Source organism: Hyperolius riggenbachi, chromosome 6 (genome assembly GCF_040937935.1).
Source record: "Hyperolius riggenbachi isolate aHypRig1 chromosome 6, aHypRig1.pri, whole genome shotgun sequence".
Lineage (NCBI taxonomy): Eukaryota > Metazoa > Chordata > Amphibia > Anura > Hyperoliidae > Hyperolius > Hyperolius riggenbachi.
The window spans coordinates 287,161,745-287,189,566 of record NC_090651.1 but is presented as its reverse complement, the minus strand read 5'-3'; the positions used below and the strand labels follow the sequence as shown (position 1 = coordinate 287,189,566).

The following is a 27,822-nucleotide window of genomic DNA, read 5'->3' as shown; positions in this document are numbered from 1 at the left end:
AACTAGTCTGATATATAACAGAATGGTAACACAAGTCCCTAGACTTAGGTGTGAGGTCCTTGATCATCAACACCCTGGAACTAGTCTGAATAATAGCAGAATGGTAATACAGATTCCTAGACTTGGGTGTGAGGTCCTTGATCATCAACACCCTGGAACTAGTCTGAAGTATAACAGAATGGTAATACAAGTCCCTAGGCTTGGGTGTGAGGTCCGTGATCATCAACACCCTGGAACTAGTCTAAAGTATAACAGAATAACAACACAGATTCTGACAAAAGGTCTGAGTGCTTCCACGTAGTGATCGCAACGGCAGACAACCAGTGAATGACCAGCACCCAGTATATATAGTACAGCGCTATCCAGCGCCTCCCCTAAGTGCTGGACCAATGGGAACTGGTTGCAACGTCAGCTGACCGGCTTGGTCAGCTGACTCGCTTCTGGCTGTCATAAAAGTTCTGCCTCTCAGCGCGCGCGCATCCTTCTGAACCTATGTGGACTATCAGTCTCAGCCACACCAGACATGTGTTGTGAACCACCCGCCGCGCTGGACGCGAAACCAGCCGCACCGCTATCAAAGCATGCGGCGGTTTCTCCACGTCTAGCCATACTATCAGACGTAGGCCCACGCTTACAAACCGCCGCGTTGGACGCGGAATCAGCCGCCTTGTTCTGAGCACACACGGCGGTTTTTCCGCGTTTTCTCACAATCCTATTTTTACATGAATTGGATGAACTACAACGTTGTATAATCATCCATTTTGATGAGCTAAGCATCCACTGACGTGCACGCCTGCCACGGGGAAGGGGGGGGCATTCGCCTTTAACCGCTTAAGGACCACAGGCTTACACCCCTCTAGTGATCAGGCAATTTTTTTTACAATTCAGTGCTCTGCAGCTTTGACAACTCGCTGCAGAGCCATAAAAAGAAAACATAGCATACAAATTAATCCCCCCCCCTTTCTGCCCACCAACAGAGATTTCTGTTGGTGGTCTCTGATCGCTGTTGCAGGCTTTTTTTTTATTTATTTGTTTTGTAAAATAAATGTGACTTTTTCTCCCTATCCCCTCCCTCCCCCGGATGGCCAATCAGGCCAATCCTCTCTCATAGGCATAAGCCTATGAGAGCAGATCGTGTTCAGAGCCACTCCAGGGGACTTTGTACAAAGTCTGCCAGCGATGATCACCGCTGGCAAAGTGCCCCTGGGGGGTAGAGTTACCTTGGTAGGGAGAAGTCTCTGGATCCTAAAGAGGCTCCCCGTCCTCCTCAGCAGAGGCGATTCTGCACTGGCACCACAAAAACTCCGATTGTCGCTGGTGCATGCAGGTGCAGTAGCAGTTTTCCCTTTGGGCTCCTGCGGGAATAGCCAAGCACTATTATGTCCGCTCTACTGTGCAGGCGAGCTGAACCCAGTCGCTTTCAGCTATTTCTGCTGGAGCCTGAGCGGAAAGCCGCTAATGCATCTGCGCGCAGTGGTGAATGTACATATTATGGTCATGGGCGTCTGCGGAAAATGTTCCAGGGGTGGGGAGGCAAAATGGGTGGGGGTTGAGTGGTGCGCGCCAAAAATGTGGGTACATTGTGCGGCGCACGTAGCGCGCCTCGCCGAAAAATGGGTGTGGTCATGGAACAGAATGTGGGTGTGGTCATGGGTGGAGCCAAATTTACATGAACATAGCAATGGTGGGACATTAGACTAGGACAGTGGTGGCAAACCTTTTGGAGGCAGAGTGCCCAAACTGCAACCCAAAAGTCACTTATCTATCGCAAATTAAACTGGATGCAAACGTTTTAACTAATACATGAACATTATGGAAAATCCAAGTTGAAAATAAACTGTGAAGATAAACAATTTCATTCATCCTACTCCTGAAAAATGTATTCCTTTTTGTAGAACCTCTCAGTTTTATTTTCTGTTTTAAAGCTAAACAAGTAGGTTTAATGCTATTGTCTCATATGATGATGATTCAGCTTTTCCCATAGTCTCGCAGTTAGCAATCGTGCGACCCCCAACAAGACAAATTCAGCAATCATGAGGCCCACATCAAGACAAATTCAGCAATCATGAGGCCCCCAACAAGACAAATTCAGCAATCACGAGGCCCCCAACAAATCATGAGGCCCCCAACAAGACAAATTTAGCAATCATGAGGCCCCTAACAAGACAAATTCAGTAACCATGAGGCCCCCAACAAGACAAATTCAGTAGTCATGAGGCACATAAATAGACAGCATTTCACATAAATAGGCAGAATGCCCCCTTAATATGTTAGACACCTCTCACCTGGCTTCTGAATTCTCTACTGGCTGCTGTGCTTGGCTGGCCTGGCAGTACTGTTTTTGGCTGGCTTGGGGATGATGTGTGGGCTTAAAGGCCTGGCAGTGATGCTGTGGCCTGGCTGGCGGTGATGCTGTGGCCTTGCTGGCGGTGATGCTGTGGCTTGGCTGGCGGTGATGCTGTGGCTGGGCTGGCTGGCGGTGATGCTGGGCTGGCCTGGCTGGCGGTGATGCTGGAATGTGCTTGGCTGGTTGGAGTAAAGGCTAGCCTGACTGGTGGTGATGCTGTGGCCTTTTTGGAAGTGATTCTGGGCTGGTTGGCTGTTGGTGATGCTGGGCTGGCTGGCCTGGATAGTTTAGGTGGTGACATGTGCCCCCTAGTTTAGGTAGCGCCAGGAGCCCCCCAGATTAGGTAGTGACAGAGCCCCTCAGTTTAGGTAGTGACAGGTGCCTCCTAGTTTAGTTAGTGACAGGAGCCCCCCAGTTAAGGTAGTGACAGGTACCCCCCAGTTCAGGTAGTGACAGGGCCCCCCAGTTTAGGTAGTGACAGGTGCCTCCTAGTTTAGTTAGTGACAGGAGCCCCCTAGTTCAGTTAGTGACAGGAGCCCCACAGTTCAGGTAATGACAGGGCCCCCCAGTTTAGTTAGTGACAGGTGCCTCCTAGCTTAGTTAGTGACAGGAGCCCCCTAGTTCAGTTAATGACAGGAGCCCCCCAGTTTAGGTAGTGACAGGAGCCCCCCAGTTTAGGTAGTGACAGGGACCCCCAGTTCAGGTAGTGAAAGGTGCCTCCTAGTTCAGTTAGTGACAGGAGCCCCCCAGTTTAGGTAGTGACAGGGACCCCCAGTGTATGTAGTGACAGGGACTCCCCAGTTCAGGTAGTGACATGAGCCCCCCAGTGCAGGTAGCGACAGGGCCCCACTCACCATAGTGACAGCGGCAGCAGCCCAGCATCAGACCTCAGAATCAGCCGGAGACCAGTGAGACACCACGCTGCATATGCGGAAGTGATGTCACGTCCGCATATCAGTGCGGTGTCCACTAGGTCCTAGCGCCTGCACTTAGTGGTCGCCGGCTGATCAGAGGTCTGACGCTAGGTTTGCCCGACGTGCGGGCGCCTATGATTATTGCCACTGTTGCTGCAAGGGTGCCAGTGATGGATTGGGTTGACTGAGGAGGATGGAGAAAGCCTCATTAGGATCCAGAGGCTTCCCCCTCTTAAGGTACCATTTTGCCTAATTTAATGTCACAGGTGTACTTTAGTGTAATTAGTTACAGAAGCAGGTAATTTGGGCTATTATGTAGCCAAAACCCATATCTAGTAATTGTTACTGGTAGAGGTTAGGGAATGGGTGGCATGTTGGGAGTAGGGGGGGGTTAATAATAGGTAAAGTGCTTTTTCTCCAGTGCCCAGGTTTGCTAGCGCCTTTGCTGAGTGCTGGTGATCAGCAAAGCACTGTTGCTAGTGTATTCATATGGGATTATTCTCATTGTAGTGTATGTGATTTGCATAAATCGCAACTTGCTGCATGCAGTGCTTTGGGGGCGATCGCGATATGATACTCGTTCTGTCGAACAGGAATAACAAGGCAAATTGCTGCAACCGCGCGATTCAAAGGAGCGATTGTGAGGACTGGTTTACAAAATTAACACAAAATGTGAATCACAACTGCAATTCTGAACCGCAAATTGCATTGTGATTCCTATTGGAGAGAACAAGAATCACATTACAATTGCACCCAAAGCGCTGCATGCACATTTGCGATTTATACAAATTGCAAACCGTGCAGTGAGAACGCTCCCATAGGAATACATTAGCAACAGGCAACAGCACTGTGCTGATCGATGGCAATCAGCAAAGCGCTGAAAAGCGCACAAGTGTGTACTAGCCCTGAGTGTGTACACTGTAAACAATCATTTCTACTCGCATCAATCTGCTTCAGCTGCAGCGATCCAGCCTCAGCACGGTAGTTCCTACTACCAGCCACATGGGGGAGCTCCGGATGCACTTACTAATAGGATGGCCGCTCTCTCTCACTTCATGTTTCTGGTGGAGTCGATGTACTGGACTGGGATAGGCTAGCTGCCAGTGCCATCTGGTGCTGCTGAGAGGAAGTGGTCTCCAGGGAGATTTAGAGGCGCATATGAAGCATATGTCACGCGCATCACCGCTGAGGACTGCACATGCAGCAACACGTGACCACATGGGACCAATGCAGCCACACGTGAGCTTAGCTTTTTCCCCATAGAGCTACTACAGTATGTACGCAGTGACACAGCTGCCATGCTAGATCTACTATATACAGTGACACAGCTGCAGCCCTTCCTTATTACCCCCAGTAAGTGCTGCTCTGCACTTATCACTGAGGAACACAGAGCACTGTGGAGGAGGGGCATTATATGTAATGGAAAGGAGAGGGAGCCTGTGCTTCATGTAGTGATGTCTTCCTGTGTAAAGGGCACCTGTATGGAGGTAGAGCCCTGGAAATTGGGGGATGACCGGGTCTAGGGAGAGCAGGAGTATAGGCAGGGACATTAGCAATGGAGGAAGGTAAGGGCTGTTTTGCTTGGGATTCTAAAATTGGTCTGAAACGGCAGCACTGGATTAGTAAAATACATAAACGCTGTTCATCTTTGCTGCCTTATGGAGTGAAAGGTAGTGTTTCTTTTAAAGAGAACCTGAACTGGAAGTAAAAAGTCAAAATAACCATACACAGGTCATACTTACCTCTTGTGTAGTCTACTACTCAATCTTTTTCTCCTCTCCTGCATCCTGTTTGTCCACTGTGATCAATGGATTTCTCCGTCCTCCATTTTAAAAATGGCCTTTGCCCCCTAACAGCTTCCTGGTCAGCACACTGTTAAACTGTAATTTTCCCCACTTGAGCCATAGGGAAACATGGACTTTACCTTGCACATTCAGTTGTAATTGACAGCTGCTGATATATAACTGACAGCAACTGGTATATTTCAGTTCTGATCAAATATTGTCAGAACTGGGAGGGATCACTGTAAGAAGAAAATGGTGAGCTTCTGAGAGGAACTGACGGTGAGGTAAGTATGTAATATTCATTTGCAGCTACGTCATGTGTTTATTTTAAATGATTTTCCTCACTTCAAGTTCCCTTTAAATGCTATATTATTATCGGAGTCAGAACATTACAAAAGATTTCACGCTCAAGAATCCTATATACACTACATCTAAAATATTTTTTAACATTGTAACTTCTATTAGCTACAAGGGTGTAATGTAAACTGTACCTGTAATTAAAAAGTGCCATCTTATTACCCATGTAAACACGACTGGCATGAACAAGAGTTTAAATGATCTGCACTTTGTGCGGGAGACGTTGGAAATCTTAAAGATCTGCTGTGACGGTCTTAATCGCTGAACGATTAAGCAAAATGCTTGCTTAATTGTGTCCTCTTCGCAGCACCCTGAAATCGTGCTCGTCGTGCAAAAAAAGCGCTTGAAAAATCGCAATGTGTGTATGTAGTTCAGGAGGACAATTGGTGTAAACAGAAGCTGGGAGATAAGCAGACACTGGGGTGCACCTAGCAAATTATCAGGGATGGGAGTGCTAGTAGAGAGGAAAAATGCACAGATATAGAAACTCTGTGTTTGTAAGGAGAGACAGTATTGAGGGTGTTAACAGGCAGAATGGGAGCACACCTATGAAATCACACGTCACATGAAGAAAAAATACTGTGCACCTGTCTCTTTCAGCGTTTTTATTTCTGTTCTGGAGCCGACAACCAACAGTGTTAAACGTACAGCAGAAAAAAGATGAGTCAAACCTGATTGGTGGAAGGTGTGGAAGGTGTAGAGGTGTACAGGGGATGAACGTACGGCACTACAGCCGTTTCAGGCCTGACTGGCGCTTGCTCACGTGCGCAGGCACAGTTGTATTCGCGCAGGTGCAGAACGGCCGCACTCATGCAGGAAGAGGAGTGTAGCAGCAATCTTCCAACGGGTCCAGAGGGCAGTGGCCTTGAGGAAGACGTAAGAAGCCACTAAACATTATGCCCAGACTAGTCATTAACTCCCCATTTCTTTGTGAATCCCATTTCGAGCGCTGTTAAAACATTGCAGGAGATATAGGCGCAGCTGGCGGCCTGGCGCCGCCATACGCTGTACTAGGAATTACGGCTATAGCTGCGCTCAGTGAGTAATTTGGGAACCATCAAAAGATGGAGCTCTAATTACTTTTAAAACACTGTCATTCGGCCGGCAGCAATAGCTGGAAGCCGAATTACATCATTCCCACCATCCATGATGAACGGACGGCACTACAGCCGTTTCACGCCTGACTGGCGCTTGCTCACGTGCGTGTCCTAAGGACGCATGTGAGCAAGCCCCAGTCAGGCGTGAAACGGCCGTAGTGCCATCCGTTCATCCCCTGGTCACCTTTCCCCTGTACACCTCTACACCTTCCACTAATCAGGTTTGACTCATCTTTTTTCTGCTGTACGTTTAACACTGTTGGTTGTCGGCTGAAGAACAGAAATAAAAACGCTGAAAGAGACAGGTGCACAGTATTTTTTCTTCATGTGACGTGTTTACGGTTGTGCTCTGCACTATTCTAACTTGCTGCACGTCTCTCCGTTTTGGTTGTGAGCCGACTGGAAGGTATTTTTGAACAAGAGGTGGGGATCATCATTGTATGTAAAGCAGGTGCTTTTGTGAATAAGGCCCACCCTCTGGAAAAAGCAGCTGAGTGCCGGATAATATTTCTTGCTACAGTGTACTAACACCTATGAGATCGCTGCCGGCAGATTTGGGCGCAGGATAAAGCCGATATACAGCTTACCCTGCTCAGGTCCCGGCGGCGCTAATTACTATTCCCCTTCCAGGTCGGTGTGGATGGTGGGAATGATGTAATTCGGCTTCCAGCTATTGCTGGCGGCCGAATGACAGTGTTTTAAAAGTAATTAGAGCTCCATCTTTTGACGGTGCCCAAATTACTCACTGAGTGCAGCTATAGCCGTAATTCCTATTACAGCGTATGGCGGCGCCAGCTGCGCCCAAATCTGCAATGTTTTAACAGCGCTCGAAATGGGATTCACAAAGAAATGGGGAGTTAATGACTAGTCTGGGCATAATGTTTAGAGTACTGTGTTGTGAGAATTATTTTAAGCACTGTAGGGTTGGAATTATGTGAAAAAAAATAAATAAAAAGCGTAACGTGAACTTGAGACATTATACAAATAAAAAAAGGAGATACTTACCTAAGAAGAGGGCTTCTCACGTCTTCCTCAAGGCCACAGCAGAAACATTCCTGAATAGATTGGAGACAGGCTGTATAGTGAACACAGTGCAGCGGGTAAATGGAATTTGATTTTGTGGCTGACAATCCCTCTTTAACAAGGGGGAAATGATGAGCAATCAGATCAGACCAAAGGCATCATTCCACAATCCAGATCAATACATTGATCGTTCCTCAACGATCTGCGCCATTAACTACACCTGATCAATTGTACAGTTAATTGTTTGGAGATTGTACTGTTAATGGGCACCTTTAGATGTGTAGAACTAGAAGCGTGATCATTGGAATTTTACATTTCCCCATCGTTCATCTTGGTGGCCTACACTACTTCCATTATTTGTAAAGAAGCTATTGTATACTATGGAATTATACAAGGACGTTATCAAGAATGTACAAAACACTATTGGGTCTGACACATGCAAAGCATTTTATATCACTTTTTCTTATACAGTGGGGCTTATAATATTGTCCTGTACATATATTAGGTTTTTAGAGGTGTTTTAACTAATTCCACTGGAAAGTTCTGCACACATTCTGAACTTTTTTTCCCTTGAATGTGTTGAGGACTTTTATTTCATTTCTGTATATGTTCCACATTAGTAACCTGTACAGTTGGATACCTATATACAGTGGCTTGCAAAAGTATTCGGCCCCCTTGAAGTTTTCCACATTTTGTCATATTACTGCCACAAACATGAGTCAATTTTACTGGAATTCCTCGTGAAAGACCAATACAAAGTGGTGTACATGTAAGAAGTGGAACGAAAATCATACATGATTCCAAACATTTTTTTTTACATATAAATAACTGCATATTTATTCAGCCCCCTGAGTAGAACCACCTTTTGAACTTTGTAGAACCACCTTTGGCTGCAATTACAGCTGCCAGTCTTTTAGGGTATGTCTCTACCAGCTTTGCACATCTAGAGACTGAAATACTTGCCCATTCTTCTTTGCAAAACAGCTCCAGCTCAGTCAGATTAGATGTTTGTAAACAGCAGTTTTCAGATCTTGCCACAGATTCTCGATTGGAATTAGATCTAGACTTTGACTGGGCCCTTCTAAAACATGGATAGGTTTTGTTTTAAACCATTCCATTGTTGCCCTGGCTTTATGTTTAGAGTCGTTGTCCTGTTGGAAAGTGAATTCTCCGCCCCAGTCTCAAGTCTTTTGCAGACTCCAAGAGGTTTTCTTCCAAGATTGCCCTGTATTTGGCTCCATCCATCTTCCCATCAACTCTGACCAGCTTCCCTGTTCCTGCTGAGGAGATGCACCCCCAGAGCATAATGCTGCCACCACCATATTTGACAGTGTAGATGGTGTGTTCACAGTGATGTGCAGTGTTAGTTTTTTGCCACACATAGCGTTTTGCATTTTGGCTAAAAAGTTCCATGTTGGTCTCATCTGACCAGAGCACCTTCTTCTACATGTTTGCTGTGTCCCCCGCATGGCTTGTGGAAAACTGCAAACGGGACTTCTTATGCTTTTCTGTTAACAATGGCTTTCTTCTTGCCACTCTTCCATAAAGGCCAACTTTGTGCAGTGCATGACTAATAGTTGTCCTATGGACAGATTCCCCCACCTGAGCTGTAGATCTCTGCAGCTCGTCCAGAGTCACCATGGGCCTCTTTACTGCATTTCTGATCAGCGCTCTCCTTGTTCGGCCTGTGAGTTTAGGTGGACGGCCTTGTCTTGGTAGGTTTACAGATGTGCCATACTCCTTCCATTTCTGAATGACCGATTGAATAGTGCTCCATGGGATGTTCAAGGCTTGGGGAATCTTTTTGTAGCCTAAGCCTGCTTTAATTTTCTCAATAACTTTATCCCTGACCTGTCTGGTGTGTTCTTTATACTTCATGGTGAGGCCGTCACAGAGCAGCTGTATTTGTACTGACATTAGATTACACACAGGTGCACTCTATTTAGTCATTAGCACGCATCAAGCAATGTGTATGGGCAACTGACTGCACTCAGACCAAAGGGGGCTAAATAATTGCGCACACCCCACTTTGCAGTTAGTTATTTGTAAAAAAAATAATAAAAATGTTTGGAATCATGTATGATTTTCATTCCACTTCTCACCTGTACACCACTTTGTATTGGTCTTTCACGTGGAAGTCCAATAAAATTGTTTCATGTTTCAATGTGACAAAATGTGGAAAACTTCAAGGGGGCCGAATACTTTTGCAAGCCACTATAACTCTATTCTAAATTATTTAGCAAAGTTATCACTTGAATCAGAAGCGGTTTTGTTACTTGACAGAGAAAGTTGACCGGACTTCTTGTCCTTACTGGTTTCTGATTGGCTACCTGAATTTGACAACTGTTCCCATGGTCCTCTGCCTCGCCCAGCCTCCACCTCCGGGGTGTCGCTGTGGTCCCTAGGCAGTGAGAGAGCCTGGGGCCCCGCAGCCCCCCCGGTTGTATGGGGGCATTGGGAAGCCTCCCCGTGGCGCTCCTGGATAGTGCTATAAAGCATGAACTAATTCTCGCAGGGCAACCGCTTCGCGGTATTGGTTTTTGACCCTGCAAAGTTTGGCATGCGAAAGCAGATGCATTTCTGCATGAGCATGTCTCATGGTAAGCCATTTTAGCCAGATTTGCACAGCCAGACTTGAAAGGGTTAAGCTTGATGTTGAGCACGCATACATTTTCTTCTGCTTGAGCTATTTGCAATTCTGTCCTTTAAAGGTAGGTGGTGGACGGCTTGCTCCAGTAGTGGGCTGTCTATGCCTGTCCTCCTCCCCCCCCCTTCTGGAGAGATGTGTGTGAGCCAGCCCTGAGCTTCACAGCTCGGGTGACCCATGCGTCACTCCTGTTCTATGCAGTGCCCCAAGTCGATGCGCAGTAGCAGAACGCAATGGACGTTAAGGTAAGTGCCTGGTTTTAAAAAAAAATTGGGAGGTGGGTGTGGATGGCCCCCTCCGGCGCTGGCCACGCTTGGGGGGGGGGGGGTCGTCTGCTTCGCCCAGCCTCCACCTCCGGGGTGTCGCTGTGGTCCCTAGGCAGTGAGAGAGCCTGGGGCCCCGCAGCCCCCCCGGTTGTATGGGGGCATTGGGAAGCCTCCCCGTGGCGCTCCTGGATAGTGCTATAAAGCATGAACTAATTCCCGCAGGGCAACCGCTTCGCGGTATTGGTTTTTGAGCCTGCAAAGTTTGGCATGCGAAAGCAGATGCATTTCTGCGTGAGCATGTCTCATGGTAAGCCATTTTAGCCAGATTTGCACAGCCAGACTTGAAAGGGTTAAGCTTGATGTTGAGCACGCATACATTTTCTTCTGCTTGAGCTATTTGCAATTCTGTCCTTTAAAGGTAGGTGGTGGACGGCTTGCTCCAGTAGTGGGCTGTCTATGCCTGTCCTCCTCCCCCCCCCCTTCTGGAGAGATGTGTGTGAGCCAGCCCTGAGCTTCACAGCTCGGGGTGACCCATGCGTCACTCCTGTTCTATGCAGTGCCCCAAGTCGATGCGCAGTAGCAGAACGCAATGGACGTTAAGGTAAGTGCCTGGTTTTAAAAAAAAATTGGGAGGTGGGTGTGGATGGCCCCCTCCGGCGCTGGCCACGCTTGGGGGGGGGGGGTCGTCTGCTTCGCCCAGCCTCCACCTCCGGGGTGTCGCTGTGGTCCCTAGGCAGTGAGAGAGCCTGGGGCCCCGCAGCCCCCCCGGTTGTATGGGGGCATTGGGAAGCCTCCCCGTGGCGCTCCTGGATAGTGCTATAAAGCATGAACTAATTCCCGCAGGGCAACCGCTTCGCGGTATTGGTTTTTGAGCCTGCAAAGTTTGGCATGCGAAAGCAGATGCATTTCTGCGTGAGCATGTCTCATGGTAAGCCATTTTAGCCAGATTTGCACAGCCAGACTTGAAAGGGTTAAGCTTGATGTTGAGCACGCATACATTTTCTTCTGATTGAGCTGTTCCCATTGTTGAACTGACAGAGCGTCCTTCCTTCCCGTTCTTAGATTGGATGCCGAGGTCTGTGGTGTTAACCAGCTTTTCAGGAAATGACAATTGATGGCCAAGCAGCTTGCACCTTCTTCAGGAGGAGAAAAGGAATAAGCAATGTGAACAGAACTAAATTGAAAAAAGGTTTTCTTAGTACCATTGAAATTAGTAATCTCTAAAGTGTATTCCATCTTTTATAATAATTTGTACAGTATGTCTCACTGTGGATTTTAAAGGACAGGTCAATGGAAAAAAAAAATGTACGGTACTTACCTAGGCTGCCAGGGGCTGAAGGAAGCCCCATCTGTCCCTCACTGCAGGTCTGGTGTCGCAGGGTCCCCTCCATTGCAAATGCTGACCTCACCAGGTCACTGTGGTAAGAAGGTAGTCTTCGGGCCTCGGTGTGAACACTATAATGCGGGGAGTTCCACTGTTCAAGAGGGTCATCACACCTCCACGATCAACTCCAATGAATAAGCATTCCAAAGGAACTCAACCCTCAACGGAAACTTTTCCAATGCTTCACTTTATTCATGCTTCATTCGTTTCGGGCGGGTTGCCCTTTATCAGGACCTGGTGAGGTTGGCACCTGCAACGCAGCAGACATGGGACAGGGACGATAGGCTGTCAGAGGCTGGAGGAAGCCCCAGATAAGGGCAACAGCCCCAGATATAGCGGCAACATCTTCAGTAGCACTTCAGAGTATATATACCGGTAGTCATGTCGCTAACTGTCCCTCGGAGCTCACAATCTATTCCGCATCATAGTCATATGTCCATTGTAGTCTAGGGCCAATTTTTTTTTAGGGGGAAGTAAATTAACTTGTCTGCATTTTTTTTTTGGTGATGTGGGATGAAACAGGAGCCTCACAACTCCACTATTGGCTCGCCAGCTTCTCTGGTGAGATAGTCTCTTTTAGTGACTGATAGCACCTTTCCAGCTCCACTGGAAAGGTCTGATCAAGTCTATACAGTCACTCACTCCACTAGTACCTTGCCAGCTCCTCTGGTGAAGGACTAGTCTGTATATTTCTATTCTCTTTCTGTTTGTACCTATTCCAGTCTTCTGGAAAGGTCTGTGATATTTTATACATTCAGTATACTGTTAGTACCTTACCAGGGAAACAGTAAATTCGGGCGCCTGAGGCTAGTGGACAAATCGGGCGCCGCCATTCACTCCTATAATAAATATCGTTTAATGGGCGCCCGATAGGAAAAAAGGGCGCCGGTGAAAAATAACGTTTTAAAAGCGGCGCCCGGAGACTTAATGTTTTATTACTGCTTCTCATGATTACACATTATTTAATGATTTATACATTTTTAAATATTATTTTTAAACGAAAAACAGTACAATATTTTTTTCAAACATTATTTTTAAACGAAAAACAGTACATTTTTTTTTTACATTATTTTTAAACGAAAAAACCAACAGGGGGGTCTTAGGTTTAGGCACCAACAGGGGGGTCTTAGGTTTAGGCACCAACAGGGGGGTCTTAGGTTTAGGCAGGTCTTAGGTTTAGGCACCAACAGGGGGTCTTAGGTTTAGGCACCAAAAGGGGGGTCTTAGGTTTAGGCACCAACAGGGGGGTCTTAGGTTTAGGCACCAACAGGGGGGTCTTAGGTTTAGGCACCAACAGGGGGGTCTTAGGTTTAGGCACCAACAGGGGGGTCTTAGGTTTAGGCACTAACAGGGGGGTCTAGGGGTTAGGGGTAGGTACAGGGAGGGTTACTTAGGCACCAACAGGGGGGGTCTTAGGTTTAGGCATCAACAGGGGGGTCTAGGGGTTAGGGGTAGGTACAGGGAGGGTTACTTAGTAATTTTTTTTTTAACGTTATTATACGTTTCAATATTTAAACGAAAGATTAACGTTTTTACAATTGCCGATTTAATGCACATTATTTAATGATTTATAACTTTAAAAAACATTAATTTTAAACGAAATACAGTACAATACATTTTTAAACGTTATCCATGCTTATCGTTAAAAACCCGGCGCCCTTTTTTCCCAGCGCCCCTTTTTAACGTACGCCCTTACCAGCTCCTCTGGTAAGGCCTCTCAATACTATTAAAGTTACGGTTGCACCAATACACAACTCTCTCAGTATCTTGACCAGCTATACTCGCATTATTGGTGATTCTGCAGATCACCACATAAGGTATAGTGTCTGTATTATTGGTGATACTGCAGATCACCTAATAATCAGACGTCTGAGTTGCAGCACCCAACCGTTACACTCACACGCTTTATGGACCTGAACCAGTTTTTAGATGCTCCTGTACTGCCTGATGAAGCGGGACTGTTGACCGCGAAACGCATTGCGATTTTATGGAGCTGTGAATAAATTGTATATTTTTTACTCTGCATTTGAGTATATGTCCACTACCAGAGGGAGGTAAGTCCACCTCGACTTCCCTCTTTTTATCATTTTTAGAACATTGTTTTACTCTGCTTGGCGCCTCTGTTCGTACATATTACAGCACGATTAAGTCCACCCCTGGTGGGGGGGTTATTTCCCCATTTTCCTATCTACAGAGAGCGACTTTTATACCTGAGTGGGGTCAGGTACTAATACTCCCCACCTGCCTGTCAAGTGGTTGCCTGATGGTAACCCACCTTTGTGAGTATAAGAGCCTTTGACATTAAATTATATATTGAGCTTACCAGACAATATTGCACTATTGGGCTCTTGGTGTTCTCTGTTTTGTTTTTACAAGTACTTAGCTTAATCAATGTCCAGCTTGTACTGGCTTTGAAAGGAATGATGGAAATGGATTGTACTTTATAAATCCACATTTTCATGACCATCCCTTAAAAGAAAAACAAATGTCTACTTCGGTCATCTTAATAGAGACTTAGAAGGTGGATTGCAGATGAAACTTGACACGGTTCCCACCACACAGTTGCACACAAACACCAGCATGACTGCCACCACCTCGTCCTCCACCACAAGCTCCACTCTTGACCCCAAAGACAAGAGAAGGTAAGATACTTCCACCTGTATGCTGGCCTGTTTCTTCATAAACCTCTTTGGATTGTTGGTAGCCTGTGGTGATGGTGTATGTTACTTGATAGCATATATGTTGTGTGCCACAGGACTGAAGTGGTATCCTTCATGGAAATTTAAATAGTTTTGAAGAGCACGGTTAGGCTGCTTCCCCACATAGCACGATCTTTGGTGCATTTATAGGGAATGCGGTGCAACGCGATTTGCAGGGATATCAGAAGTGCATAGACTGAGATAGATGTCCCCATCCATTCATCATGGAACAGTGCATGGTTGCTGAGGAAATATGCAAACCCATTGCTATTTCCATTCATTGTAATGAGTGAAATCATAATCGCATTGAAATGGAAGTGCTGTGTTGGCACTCCCGTTCCTTGATGTACTTGGGAAGGGGCCTTAGATGTTTTAAGTTTTTTTAAATTACCAGTTAGGTTTGATAAGGCACTTGCTGCATATAAAACCAGTTGTACAAGCTATAATTTTATTTGATTTAAAGTGGACCTGAAGAAAGAAAGGGGGAGAAATAAGTTTCTTTCCTGGTCCGTCCGCTGCGCATCCTGTGCAGGCACATTACAGATTTTCCTCTTACAGCGCAGGACGCTCTTGGCAACTGGAGCAAGGATGCACAAGGCCAGGGCCACACAGGCGCAGTGGCCGTTGACCTGTAAGTCAGCGGTAAGGGCCTGTTTCCACCACACGCAGATTCTGGATGCAGAAAACTGACTCCATTGAATGCCTGTGGAGAATCTGCATCAGAAAAATCACGTTTAGTGGAAACCGGCCCATAGACATTCGTTGGAGTCAGTTTATCTGCATCCAGAATCCGCATGTAGTGGAAACAGGCCCTAAAGAAACCGGGCCGTGGCAGGGGACCCGGAAGATCCTTTGCTAACCTCACGGGCACGGGCAGAAGCTCTAGGTAAGTGAAACTTTTCCTTTTTTTTTTCTTTCTTCAGGTCCGCTTTAAATGTGAGTGGATCCTGACTTTTTTACTGGATTTAGCTGGACAGTAAACGGGGAAGCCTACAAGGGGTGTCAGAGAAGTAGCACAAGTTTATCCAACATATAACATATCACAAGGTTATACATGCACTTGGGAGGGGGGGGGGGGGAGTTTACAGTCTAAAGGGGTGGGTCAGGGTCAAAGTAAGTGTGCCTTTAGTCATTAAAAAAAAAAAAAAGTATTTAAGTTCTATAAAATGATTAGCAATTGCCATAAATTGAGTGGAATTTGACCTGTAAAATGTGGACTGTAATCTCATGGAGATGCTGTATGGAGATTTCCTACCACACCAATATAGTCTCGCAGACCCTAGATGTCATACTGTTCTGCTGTCCAAAATACAGTGGACTTTGTAGCCATTATCTATTATGAGATTTGAAGATGTAATTGCATCTCCCCCCCCCCCCCCCCTCCCTTCCTTTTTTCCCTTCTCCCTCTTTTCTTTTTCCTTCTATAGAGTACATTTTAGTCCTCTCTCTCTCTCATAAATGCTAACCTTCTGCCCACAGGTCTTCCTAAACACCAGTTCGGGATGAGGAATCGGAGTCTCAGAGGGAAGCTTGCTCTCGGCTTATGAGGCAGTCGCGACGATCTACTCAGGTGAAACCTACATTTCTGCACTGGCTTCAGTTTGTTGCCTTTAAAAGGGACCCTGAAAAGACCTCAAAAATGGAATTCTAAACTTACCTGGGGTTTCCTCCAGCCCCCTGTAGCCAGTGAGTTCCCTCAGCATCTTCTGGGTCCCCTCCGTCCTCCTGCTGTGGGCTCTGTTAGCTGCGCGACCCCACCGGGAGTCTTGCAAAACTGTCACCGCGAGCGTCTGCGCATGTGCGGCTCTTGAAAAAATGAACCGCATGTGTACAGAATGCCAACGACAACAGGTGCGTGGACGGGCCACGCATTTCCAGTTGCGCATGATTCCTGGCCAGGAGGAAGCCCCAGGTAATGGTATCAAGGAGGTAGGAGGCGCCCTTGTTGTGTATAAAACGTTTAGCAAAAAATTGTTGAATTCAGCCTACCTTATGAGAGATGACCTCACTAAATAAGGGGATCAAGTTGTTTTATTGTAAAATAGCACAATAAAACAACTTGATCCCCTTATTTATACACAACAAGGGCGCCTCCTACCTCCTTGATACCACTATATAACATCCCACAGTGTGGGATTCCCTTTTTCACAAGAAACTCGGAGTGAAAAGGTTTTTTTCTGAAGGAGTTGCGACCATCGATCACAAAGACCGAGTGGGGACGGGCTTTCCCCACATGCCTAGTTGAGTAGGTTGCCTCCATAACCACCCAGAATTGTGAGTATTATTACTCTTACCTCTAGACCAATTGTCCAAAGATAATACACCACAAGGGCTCCCGGTGTCTCTGTGTTTTTTTCCGATTTCTGTATCTACTACAGCCTCCAGACAAGCCCCAGGTAAGTTCAGGATTTAATTTTTTAGGTCTGTTCAGGGTTTAAGATGTTCCTTGTAAACCGGATGAGGCCTTGTTTCCTTGTAGACCAGATGGGTCCAGGTCCTCTTACTTTTCCATGGCATGTTTGATCTGCTGACCTTTTTTAGTCTGCATCCCTAATTGAGCTACTGCGTGTAATATGACAATCCCTTTATAAACGTCTTGTTTTATCAGGGAGTCACGCTCACCGACCTCAAAGAAGCAGAAAAGACACTGGGAAAGTCTGTAGATCCTACTCAACCTTCTGATACAAAAGATGCTGATAGGACTGATTCAGTGGACCAAGAGCAACCTCCGGAAACCACAGTTAGTGTATTACTGTAATTTACAGCAAAAATAAAGTGCATCATACCGACAATGGTAACAGGCTACTTAAACTGTGAACCCAAGGGAATGAAAGTCCTTTGCCAAACGTTGTCTAAGCAGAGACAACAGTATTGCATATTTTCAACAGTGGCGACCTTAGGACAAACTGTTTACCCCCATTTTAAATTACTGCAACATACAGTTAACCCCTGCCCACCCTTTCATTCCTGGCAGACTCCACCATGCTTACAATATCAAACTGTTATAACAATTGGTCTAAGCCAACACACCTGGAAAACTGAAAAGAAGCATGCACTACACTGGTTCATTAGAAAGTTGAGGGGTGATGTGAGCCCATATCGTCACATAGATCTAATGCTGGGAATACAAAATGAAATTTTTCAGCAGACTTGCTGTCCGATTTTTACGATCGTTTTTCTTATAAATTTCCATTCACTTCTATGAGAAATCAAACAGAAAAATTATCGAAAATAAGATTGCTCCTGTCAGAAATTATCTATCGAACCATAAATCTGCCAAAATATCTCATGTTGTATTCCCAGCATTAGTGTCCTTAGCCACACTTATGTGGTTGTCACACCCGCATCTTCTATTGCAGACTGTGTGCAGTTCATCTACCTACTCACCCAGTAAGCCGTTTCTGTTCATATGTCCAGTTATTGGCCCAACTGGCTCAGATTAGTGGTTGGTTTGTTTTATTTAATTCTTTTGCAGAAGTTTTATATCCCCTTTAAATAGTTTTAACACTACTTCAAGTAATATAAACCAAATGGATAATGGCAATGTTTTTAACCAGTTTTTATGTCTTCAAGATTCTTAATACATCAATGAAAGCATCTCGGTAATAAACAATATGCATCCTTTTTTTTTTTTTTTTTTTTTTGCATTCTCCACTTCAGGAACTAGTCAGAAGATCTCGGCTACTACTGAGCACTGATACTGTCACATCTTCCACTGTAAATACTGTGAATTCACCAAGAAAGAGTGGTGATGCATTTATTATGTCTAAATTGTAGCGACAATAATACTTGTGGCATGGCTGTGTGCGTCTGGGGTCTTTCAGTAAACTTTCTCTCAGTAGCCTGAAATCTTGAGGGCTTTGTAAGTTGCAAGTAAAGAAAGTAGTTACTGTCCACTGGCCTATCCGCTGGTGACATCCCGTCTGTGACATGTTGGGGGGGGGGGGTTGCTGTATGCAGAGCGCACTGCAGAGCATGGGTTCAGCATTTATAGCTACATGTCGTTGCTCCTGCTTGCATCCTCTAGTGTTCACAGTAGGTTTCTGAACAGGTCACTAGAGCTCCAGGCTCACTGTGGTCACATGAAGAAGCTGCATAAGATACTAGAGGATGCAAGCTAGAGCAAGGACAGGTAGCTATACATGCTAAAGCATGCTCTGCAGCGTACTTTGCTCCTGCCAGCATGCTCCAATATGCACTCTGCACCTGCCAGCACGCTCCCATGTGCGCTCTGCAGCGTACTCCAGGCTCACTGTGGTCACATAAAGAAGCTGCATGGGGATACTAGAGGATGCAAGCTGGAGCAAGGACAGGTAGCTATACACGCTAAAGCATGCTCTGCAACGTACTTTGCACCTGTCTGCATGATCCAATGTGCACTCTGCATGGGGAGCAATGACTGCACATTGGAGGTCGTAGCTTTTGGCCTATTTTGAGGGGCCAAAAGTGTGAGGGTTAGCGTATCTGCGGGTTTATATGTTATACCAAGCTATTGCAGTTCTAGACTAATTGTTTCAGTATGGTCAAACCAAATATGTGTAATTAAAGTATACTCCTATAAAAAAAAAATATTTTGTACAGTCTTAAAGTACATCTGCGACCAACACAAGGATTTATACTTAACTGGGTCTGCCCATCCTGTAGTCCAAGAGCTTCCTCTGCGCCTGTCCAGTCCCACCCATTTTACCACTGTCAGCCTCCGTAGTCTGGATGCATGCGTGGCCTTGAGGTGCGCAGGCAGGGCCATGTGCGCCAGTCAATAAATTAACCAGGGCTGCCAGCGGTGGAATGGATGTCTAAACTCTCATACTACATGGAAGTGGTAAAGATTGCCAGTCAAATTGTATATGGTTGTACCAGGCATTAATATTAATCCATATATGGAACAGTGCTAGGTGATGCACACAGCTACTAGCAGTGCATTCCTAATTTACTATATCTAAATTAAGCTGCACATCCAGTGCATTATGTGCTGATGGCTGGGCACTTTTGTACTGCTGTGGTATGGTAGGAGCAGCCATAGAATACTAAATATTAACAACAATAACCACAGATTTACAAATGCGCAATCCCAAAAACGTCAGGTGCAGGCACTGGTATCCTTAACCAAAGAAAGGAAAAAAGACACAAAGCAACCAAACCAGTTTTCAGCCGCACACTGCCACAAGTACCGTAATTGAAAATACAAGGACTGCAAAATTTTTGATTCAAAAGTAGAAAATCTTTATTAGATAAACTTTTATGAAAAATGCCATTTGCATAGTTCGGCAACTGCTATAGTCGAGCAAGAGACCACCACCACTCCCTAACCCATTAAAAACCCAGCCATATACCGACCAAAGTGGTACATCCTAGTTCCTCCAACAATGTACGTGAGGTATCCCGGGCCACAGAGAGATTCTCTGTAGCTAGGGAAAAATTGAAAAAAAATATACACTCACAGAGTTAACAATCAAAATTAATGGAGACCAAGATGATTGGAATATAAGCGAACACCAATTGATTACCAATTATACCAGCATGTGACCCCTATTATGCACTGAGCTAATTGGCTATATGCATATAATTATGCCTTACTTTTAACTGGACTGCTAGATTAGAAGAGCAATAAAGGATGCATATATTCAAAAATATTAAAAAATTAAAAAGAATTGCCTGGCTATTAATGACTGGCCTCCACTGTGAATGGTCCCAAAGAGGCAAGAAAATGAAACTAATGCTTTAAAGCAAGCCTTAGGTGGTGCAAAATACAGGGTATTGCCTTCCAATGCGGTTGTTCCATTCTGTCACAGTTGCCCAACACCAAAGTAGGGCCTTTGCTGCATTTCTACAGATTTCATGCAAATGGCTTTGTCCCACCATGTGCTTTACGAAATGACACTGCAGTGAGGGCACAGTAAGGCAAGTGCAGCCCATTACAGCTCTGTCTATACTTACATCCATTGCAATGGAAAAAGAGGCTCAGGCAATAATACAGGTAGGAGTAACTCTGTTGGCTACACAACTTCTGAGTTACTCCTACCTGTATTATTGCCTTAGAGCAGTGATGGCTAACCTTGGCACTCCAGCTGTGATAAAACTACAAATCCCATGACTCTGCCTCCCTGAGTTATGCTTAGAGCTGCCAGAGTATTGCAGTGCCTCATGGGACTTTTAGTTCCACCACAGCTGGAGTGCCAAGGTTAGCCATCACTGCCGTAGGAAGTGGGCTAGAGACCCGCAAAACACGTTGCATTTGTTCTGAAGTATGAATTAAATCTTGCTTAAACCATACATAGTGGTTGTGTTTGGTTTTGGGTGGGTAAGTCCACCCTTGCCCCCCCATCTTTTATCAGTTTTTACCTATGATCAATGTTTACTCTACTGGTGCCTCTGTTTCCATTGCAATTATTGTCATCCACCTGATGAATGGGTGAACACCCCTTCTTTCCTTCTACAGAGAGTGACTTTTTAGCCTGAGTGGGGACAGGCATAATATCCCCATAAGTGCTTTAAGTGGTTGCCTGAACCCGGCAACCCATACTTGTGAGTGTATTTCTATTTGCTGCTACTTTGGCATTCCTTTATCATCAATAATACACTATTGGGGGCTCTCGATTGTGTTTTTCCTTTCTTTTACAGACTTGCATCCATGTTCTGACCCTTGTTTACATAGTGGATTATTATAGTGGAAAGCTGACTTTATCAGTTGCTAGAGTTTGTGTTCCCACTATGGATGAGACAACAGTTTCTCGTGAATCGAACCTGCACCCGCGTGTGCCCAAGGAGGGGGCTGCAGCAGAGATGGCTATATTAGCTCTATCCATGCCAATTGCTGCTGTTCTCTATCTTCTCGACACTTCCTCCTTCACAGCAAGAACTTCTGCTGTAAAGGAGGACGTTTTGGGGAGATGGCACGCAGCAGGCAGTGCAGGGGCAAGTGAGGATCAATACCGGTAACTTCACCCTCTCTGCCATCTACCCCCTTCTTGGACACAGGCGGATTTAGATTTGCTTCATGAAACAGTTCTCTCTCATCCCTATTACCCACCTCTGTCCCTTTCCGCTGATGTGTGGAGCACATTTGGGCAGATAGTTGGCAGTGATATCTTCAAACAGATCGAGCTGTGGTGACAGTGCAGACAATCAGCTTTCCACAGAGCCTGACACCCAGGAATACTCTCTTACGCCAGGGCTGTGGAGTCGGTATCATCCGACAACTGTTTATAAAACCTCTGACCCAAAACGCCTCAACTACGACTCTGACCTCACAACTCTTACAGGGCTATGTAGTCTGTACAAAAATCATCCAACTCAGGCCCATATGCAATTAACTTTTTCTCCTGAGTTTTCACCTAAGGGATATTTTCAAACTGGTCAATAAAATGCCTTTCAAATCACCAGCAAGCAAGAAAATACTTAACATAGTTTGTATAGTACTTTTCCACCTATTTTTTAACTTTTTTTTATTTGAAAAGTGCTGAAAAGTTATTCTAAATAGATGATGAAAAAATATCTCCTCAGTAGAAGTTAATTGCATATGGACCTCAGGCTCCTCAGTTTGTAAAACACTCTGACTCTGACACCCACAAATTGCTTAGACTCAGACTCCGCCGCCCTGTACTATGCTGATGAGGATCTGAGCACATATGCCACTGACGCAGCCATAGTGTAGTATGAAACATTGGCTACTCTAGGCACCTTGTCCTCACTACAGCGTCAACTGAGACTTTCTGTGTATTGCGAAGATCTAACATGACTCTCTAACTGCTATCTTACAGCAGAACTTGAATCTGAAACGGAAAACTCAAACCACTTGACGTCAAGAGAAAGAAGGTGGCGGCGGAGGGAGCAACTAACAGGAAACATGGGGGTAAATCTTTCTTCCATGTAAACCAGTTGATGTACTGATGAGAACCATGTTGTCATTGGAAGCATGGATTCAGCTGCTTGCGTCTTTGCAGGCTCTGATTGGTAGATAGTTACTAAAGAAAAGTACCAGCAAGATTAGCATTTATAGCCAAGTTACAGTCAAATAAAGTGGCCCACTTATTATAGCTGTAACAATGTTAAGTATTACCATTTAAATTATGGTGGGTGTATTACATAGAACTATGTTTTGAACTATGCATGCTTCAGAGGAACTGCATTTTTGCCCCGCCTCTCATTTTGAAAGCATGTCATTGCTTTGTGCTTGCTCAGCCCTTTATGCTCCACCTGCTGGCTTCAAATGGAAAAACTGAAATAAATTGCCTAACATTCAACTGAAATGAAAAGGGCTTACTCCCTTTATATCCCCAGTTCAGGTTTCAATTTTGGATTTAAAAATTTTGAGGGTCATTTTTGATACATTTGTTGTTCCACACAAATTTAGGTCCTGATGTCACACACTCGCCCATGTTATGCCAGCCAGGGGCGTAACTATAAATCACTGAGCCCCCTGCGAAACTTTGGATTAGGCCCCCTTCCACCAAGGGGGCTGGGCGCTGTACACAAGAGCCTGATGCACAATGAAAAGGGACTGTCTACAAATCTTTGTCTGCAAAACTTTGTATGATTCCTTATCCGTGGCTGACCAGATGCAGTCATTAGAGCAATTGCGCAGAGAGCAGAAAGCTTCTTCTCTCCTTGCCCATGGTTTTCAGTCTCTCAGGATGGGGCTCCCTGTGGTTTCTGGGCCCCCCTGTGGCTGCATCCCTTGCATGGTCTATTGTTACGCCCCTGATGCCAGCAACCATGTGGGGCACGTGTATGTGGACGGAGCATGGGGCCAGCATGGGGCCAGCGGCGACACTTTACCGACATGTAAAGTATTCAGGCACGGGGGCACATTTTATGCTGGAGGACAGGGTCGGAGAGGCAGCAGATGCGTCATAAGGATGATTCCCGAAAATGTCATGCTGAAATCGATCGGGAATTGGTTTGCGGCAGGCAACAGATCTCTCCGATCAGATTCAGTCAGAGAGAGATCGGTCTCTTGGCCGATCTGCCCATACACTGTCTGATGTATGGCTTCCTTAAGTGTATGGCCAGCTTTAATCAGATTACATTGTTTTTTGTTTTGTTTTTTCCTTTATAAAAAAAAAAAATCTTTTAATCTGCTCCGTGACATAAGAAACACTACTGGTACGGCAGTAGCTTACACAAGCAATGTTGTGTTGCTTCTTACTTCCTTCTGCATTCTGCTGTCAGTACCCATTTTGCCTTCGGACTCTTCAGCTAAAGTGAAGCAATCACATTCTTTCTGTTTGCATTCCATGAAAGCAGGTGTTTCACCACTAATACATTTCTGATGTAATTGGTTGGGAATGCCCAGAAACTCAAAACAGAATGCGGATGAGGGTTGGGCAATGATTGTCAAATTCTCTACAGCAGACCTAATTAGTAACAGTCTTTTAAGCGCAAAGGAAACCGTCCATTTGTATTTTCCGCTAATGTCAATCTTGCCTGGGTTTTTGTAAAAATGTTCAGTGTGTACATGACTGCAGTACCCTGAAAAAGAGGTCAAGACTAGAGTGTGAGCCCCTCTGAGAGGACAGTTAGTGACAAGACAATAATATACTCTATACAAATACTTAAAGAGAACCCGAGGTGTGTTTAAAGAATGTTATCTGCATACAGAGGCTGGATCTGCCTATACAGCCCAGCCTCTGTTGCTATCCCAAACCTCACTAAGGTCCCCCTGCACTCTGCAATCCCTCATAAATCACAGCCGTGCTGTGAGGCTTTGTTTACATCTGTAGTGTCAGTCTCAGCTGTTCCCCCGCCTCCTGCATAGCTCCGGTCCCTGCCCCGTCCCTTCCCTCCAATCAGCAGGGAGGGAAGGGATGCAGGCGGGGACCGGAGTTCTGCAGGAGGCGGGGAGAGCAGCAGACTGACACTATAGAGATAAACACAGCCAGCTCTGACAAGCTGTTTGTCAGCAGCGTGGCTGTGATTTATGAGGGATTGCAGAGTGCAGGGGGACCTTAGTGGGGTTTGGGATAGCAACAGAGGTTGGGCTGTATAAGCAGATCCAGCCTCTGTATGCAGATAATATTCTTCAAACCCACCTCGGGTTCTCTTTAAATTGCCACCTTTCCTGTCCATTAGAATTAGGAGCTCAGCTAATGAGAGAACAGCCTTTCCTGATAGAGCTTCGATTAAAGGACATCTGAAGCAAGAGGGATTTCCTATTAAGCAATACCAGTTGCCTGGCTGTCCTGCTGATCCTCTGCCTCTAATACTTTTAGCCGTAGACCCTGAACTGCCAGGCAACTGGTATTGTTTAAAAGGAAATAAATATGGTAGCCTCCATATCCCTCTCACTTCAGTTGTCCATTAACATTTTAAGTCGGTCGAGAGGAACCTAGTTTTAACTTCACTCTATTTATTTATTTTTTTGGGGATGTGTAGTCTAGTGATGTCTGTAATGGTTACATTTATTAATACATCACGTTGCAACAGGAAATCCCAACTAGGCATTTCAGAGATGGCATCCAGTGGACAGAATTCACAAAGGTGCCCACTGATAGTCTTACAACTTCTGTGTAGTTTTAGGGACTACCTGAAGGGGTGTTCTCCCCAGAATTTTTTTGTCAGCCAGGTGGCAGGAAAATGTAGCTGGGTGGAGCGGGATAGCGAAGGAGGTAATCTAGGTGCACGCATGGAGGTACAAGGCGCCAGACGGCTTTAGCTGCAATGCTATAGTCTGTGCCCTGCGTAAGTGTAATTTGGGGTTCTGGCAATTGCTGGACCCCGAATTCCATCCCTTGAGTTGCTATGACTGATTGGGAATAGTATTTTACGCCGTCCTGTGATTCAGGAGGGGAGAGCAAGGACAAAGCATTCAGAGCATTCAGCAAAATTAGCTGGAGCGCCTATCTGAAAGGGCTTGGGGAGAACACTCGGTTTACCCTTCTGCTACATGGATTTTGTAAGATTGTATCAGTTGTAAACCGTGGTTCGAAGGTATACATTCAGCACGTAACCGCAGTAGTGAAATACAGTACATGGCCATGCAGTAACTTGATGGAAGCGATCTGTTAGCTCTTGGTGAATATTATTACAACTAAAGGATATGATATTCTACCTACCTCATTCCCTAAAAGTACTGTAGTTTAGTATCCAATTTTTCCCCACAATCCTTCAGGGCAAAGGTGAGACGTCGCTCCTCCCAGGAACAGGAACAGACAGCACTTCCCCTATAAAAAAGTCACATGGTTAGTCCACCCTCAGTGCTGTTTGTTCCTGCGTCCAGGCAGGTCGGCATCTCCCCTCTGGGTGAAGCCTGTGTGCTGGGCTGCAGGTGGATCCTTCTGGGTGGCTGAGACTGTGGTACTGAGGCAGTCTGGCCGTGCGCCCCAGGCTGGAGCTTTCCTGGGGTTTGCCTACCTTTCTCTCCCGCTGCCAGGGAGAGCAAGTGTGGAAGGCGTGGGTTCCCCTTGGCGGCCTTGCGGCAGAGGAGCAGGACGGAGGTAAGCCAGCGGCCATGTGCAGCGTGGAGCGCATTGCGGCCATTAGGACGCTTAGCCGCGTCCGGATGCGTAATTTCCGGCGGGTATGCCGGATGTAGCAATTTGTAGAGTTGGTTCATTACTCCTTCTGAACCTCCGGTCCGCCCCTCATCCAATTGTGGCAGGCCGGATATGTTTTAAAAGGGAGGCTGCGCAGGCCTGTTTGCACTGTTGCTCAGAGGGAGTTTGGTCCTGCGCTGGACATGAAAGTTTGGAGACATGTCAGACGCTGAGAGGATTGAGAGCAACCAGGCCGCCCAGAAGGTGAGATAATGGCTTCTCTTTCTGGGCTAAATGTGCTAAAGCTGTACAGAGAGTTACATGCCTTGTTGGTTTTGTTTGTTTGCAGGCCAAAACAGAGGCTGCTGCTAAATCTGCTGAGGCTGCTGCTGCAGATAAGGATAGGCTCCCTCCTAATTATAAGAGATGCCCTTTGTGCAATGTTAAGCTAATGTTGCCCTATGCAAAGACTCTGTCAGTTGTGCATAGAGAGGGTTATGAGGGAGGAGCCGGGTCACTCTGTTCAGAATACATTGAGATCCTTTAGAGAGGAGATTAATGCTTCATTGGAATCAATTAAGTCTTCATTATTGAATGCTAATCCATCTACTTCTCAGGTTGCTGTATCTGGAGTATCTGTGACTGAGGTTGATGTTAGTCAGGCTGAGTTTGCAGCTAGTTCTGAGGATTCAGACATTAGAGAAATAAAATCTGAGTCTGTTCCAAAGTTTAAATTCCGTATTGAGGATACGGAGGCGTTGATTGCTGCCATTAATTACTCTTTTGGAGTTGAGTAAGGATGTGGTAGCTAATTTGTCTATTCATGATCAATTATACAAAGCTAAAGGATCCACTGGATAAAAAAGTGGATGCTTATTTGAAGAGGTCTTTGGAGGCTAGTGTGGCTATGTTTAGGCTGGCTGTTGCCTCTACATGTATGGTCAGAGCTTTGGAGCTGTGGATTAATCAGCTCAGAGCTAATATACTGGCACCTGTTGAGCATTTGTTGAATTCTATTGCGATTCTCATTAAATCTGCTGCATATTTAGCTGATTCCTCGGCTGAGGCAATTAGGTTTACACCCACTGCTGAAATTAATGATCAGCTTTGGAAAGTACATCGAACAAAAAGAAAACATTTTTCCTAAAAAGAAAAAAGCTGTTGCAACTAAAGTCTTTTGTGTGATCAAAGGGATGCCTCTAAAGATCAGAGAAAAGGCAGAAAGTGGACTTCTGACAAGTCCGGGAAAAGAGGCTTTAAATATAAAGCTCCGAAAACCCAGTCAAAATCCCAATGACTCGTGTAAGGCGGTGGGGGGAGGCTAAGATGCTTCTCTCTCAGGTGGGCAAAAGGGGCAAAAAGCCTGTTTATTTGCCGAACAATAAAGTTTGGTTACCAAATAGTTTGCGCTCCATCCATCGTCAAGATTTGTAGTCTCAAAGGCCCCAGGAGATCCCACTCTGTTTCCAGAAATTTTGAGTATATTGCAAAACATGCTAAAACAGAATGTATTTTATCCTGTGCCGGATCAAACAATCCGAAACAGTCTGTATGCATGTTGGATCATTAGGGCTCTGTACAAATTAACAAGCTGACACATCATTGCATTCCAGCGGTGTGTAGCTGCTAAGGGTAACAATGGTTAATTTGCATATAGTCAGCAGTGATGCACTGGGAGACATCTCAAGCTCACTCCAACCTGAATTATTGCAAATTCTTTCTGTTTTAAGAAAGCAAACTTTTTTTTGCTTTTCTTAGCATTTTAGTAAGAGGGCTTTTAGGACCATTGAAGCCTCTTACACACTCTGAGTTCTGGGTCACCATGAGCTT

At 45.5% G+C, this 27,822-nt stretch overlaps 1 protein-coding gene across 12 annotated transcripts in view; it reads left to right on the top strand.

Annotated features, from left to right (window-relative positions):
* The first annotated feature begins 4,390 nt into the window (after window positions 1–4,390).
* LOC137522782 (protein phosphatase 1 regulatory subunit 12C-like) overlaps window positions 4,391–27,822 on the top strand; it is a 58,578-nt gene continuing 35,146 nt past the window's right edge. For 2 of the 12 annotated variants that reach the window (XM_068242870.1, XM_068242859.1), the window contains exons 1-6: window positions 4,391–4,500; window positions 11,498–11,624; window positions 14,330–14,461; window positions 15,998–16,088; window positions 17,127–17,258; window positions 22,279–22,370. In XM_068242870.1, coding sequence (XP_068098971.1) covers window positions 22,365–22,370 — 6 coding nt within the window. In that variant the 5' untranslated portion in view covers window positions 4,391–4,500; window positions 11,498–11,624; window positions 14,330–14,461; ... (1 more) ...; window positions 17,127–17,258; window positions 22,279–22,364. Of the gene's footprint in view, window positions 4,501–4,560; window positions 4,615–11,497; window positions 11,625–14,329; window positions 14,462–15,997; window positions 16,089–16,112; window positions 16,205–17,126; window positions 17,259–18,206; window positions 18,236–22,278; window positions 22,371–27,822 lie in introns of those variants that run through there. The other 10 variants (XM_068242864.1, XM_068242860.1, XM_068242861.1 and 7 more) reach the window with 10 other exon arrangements.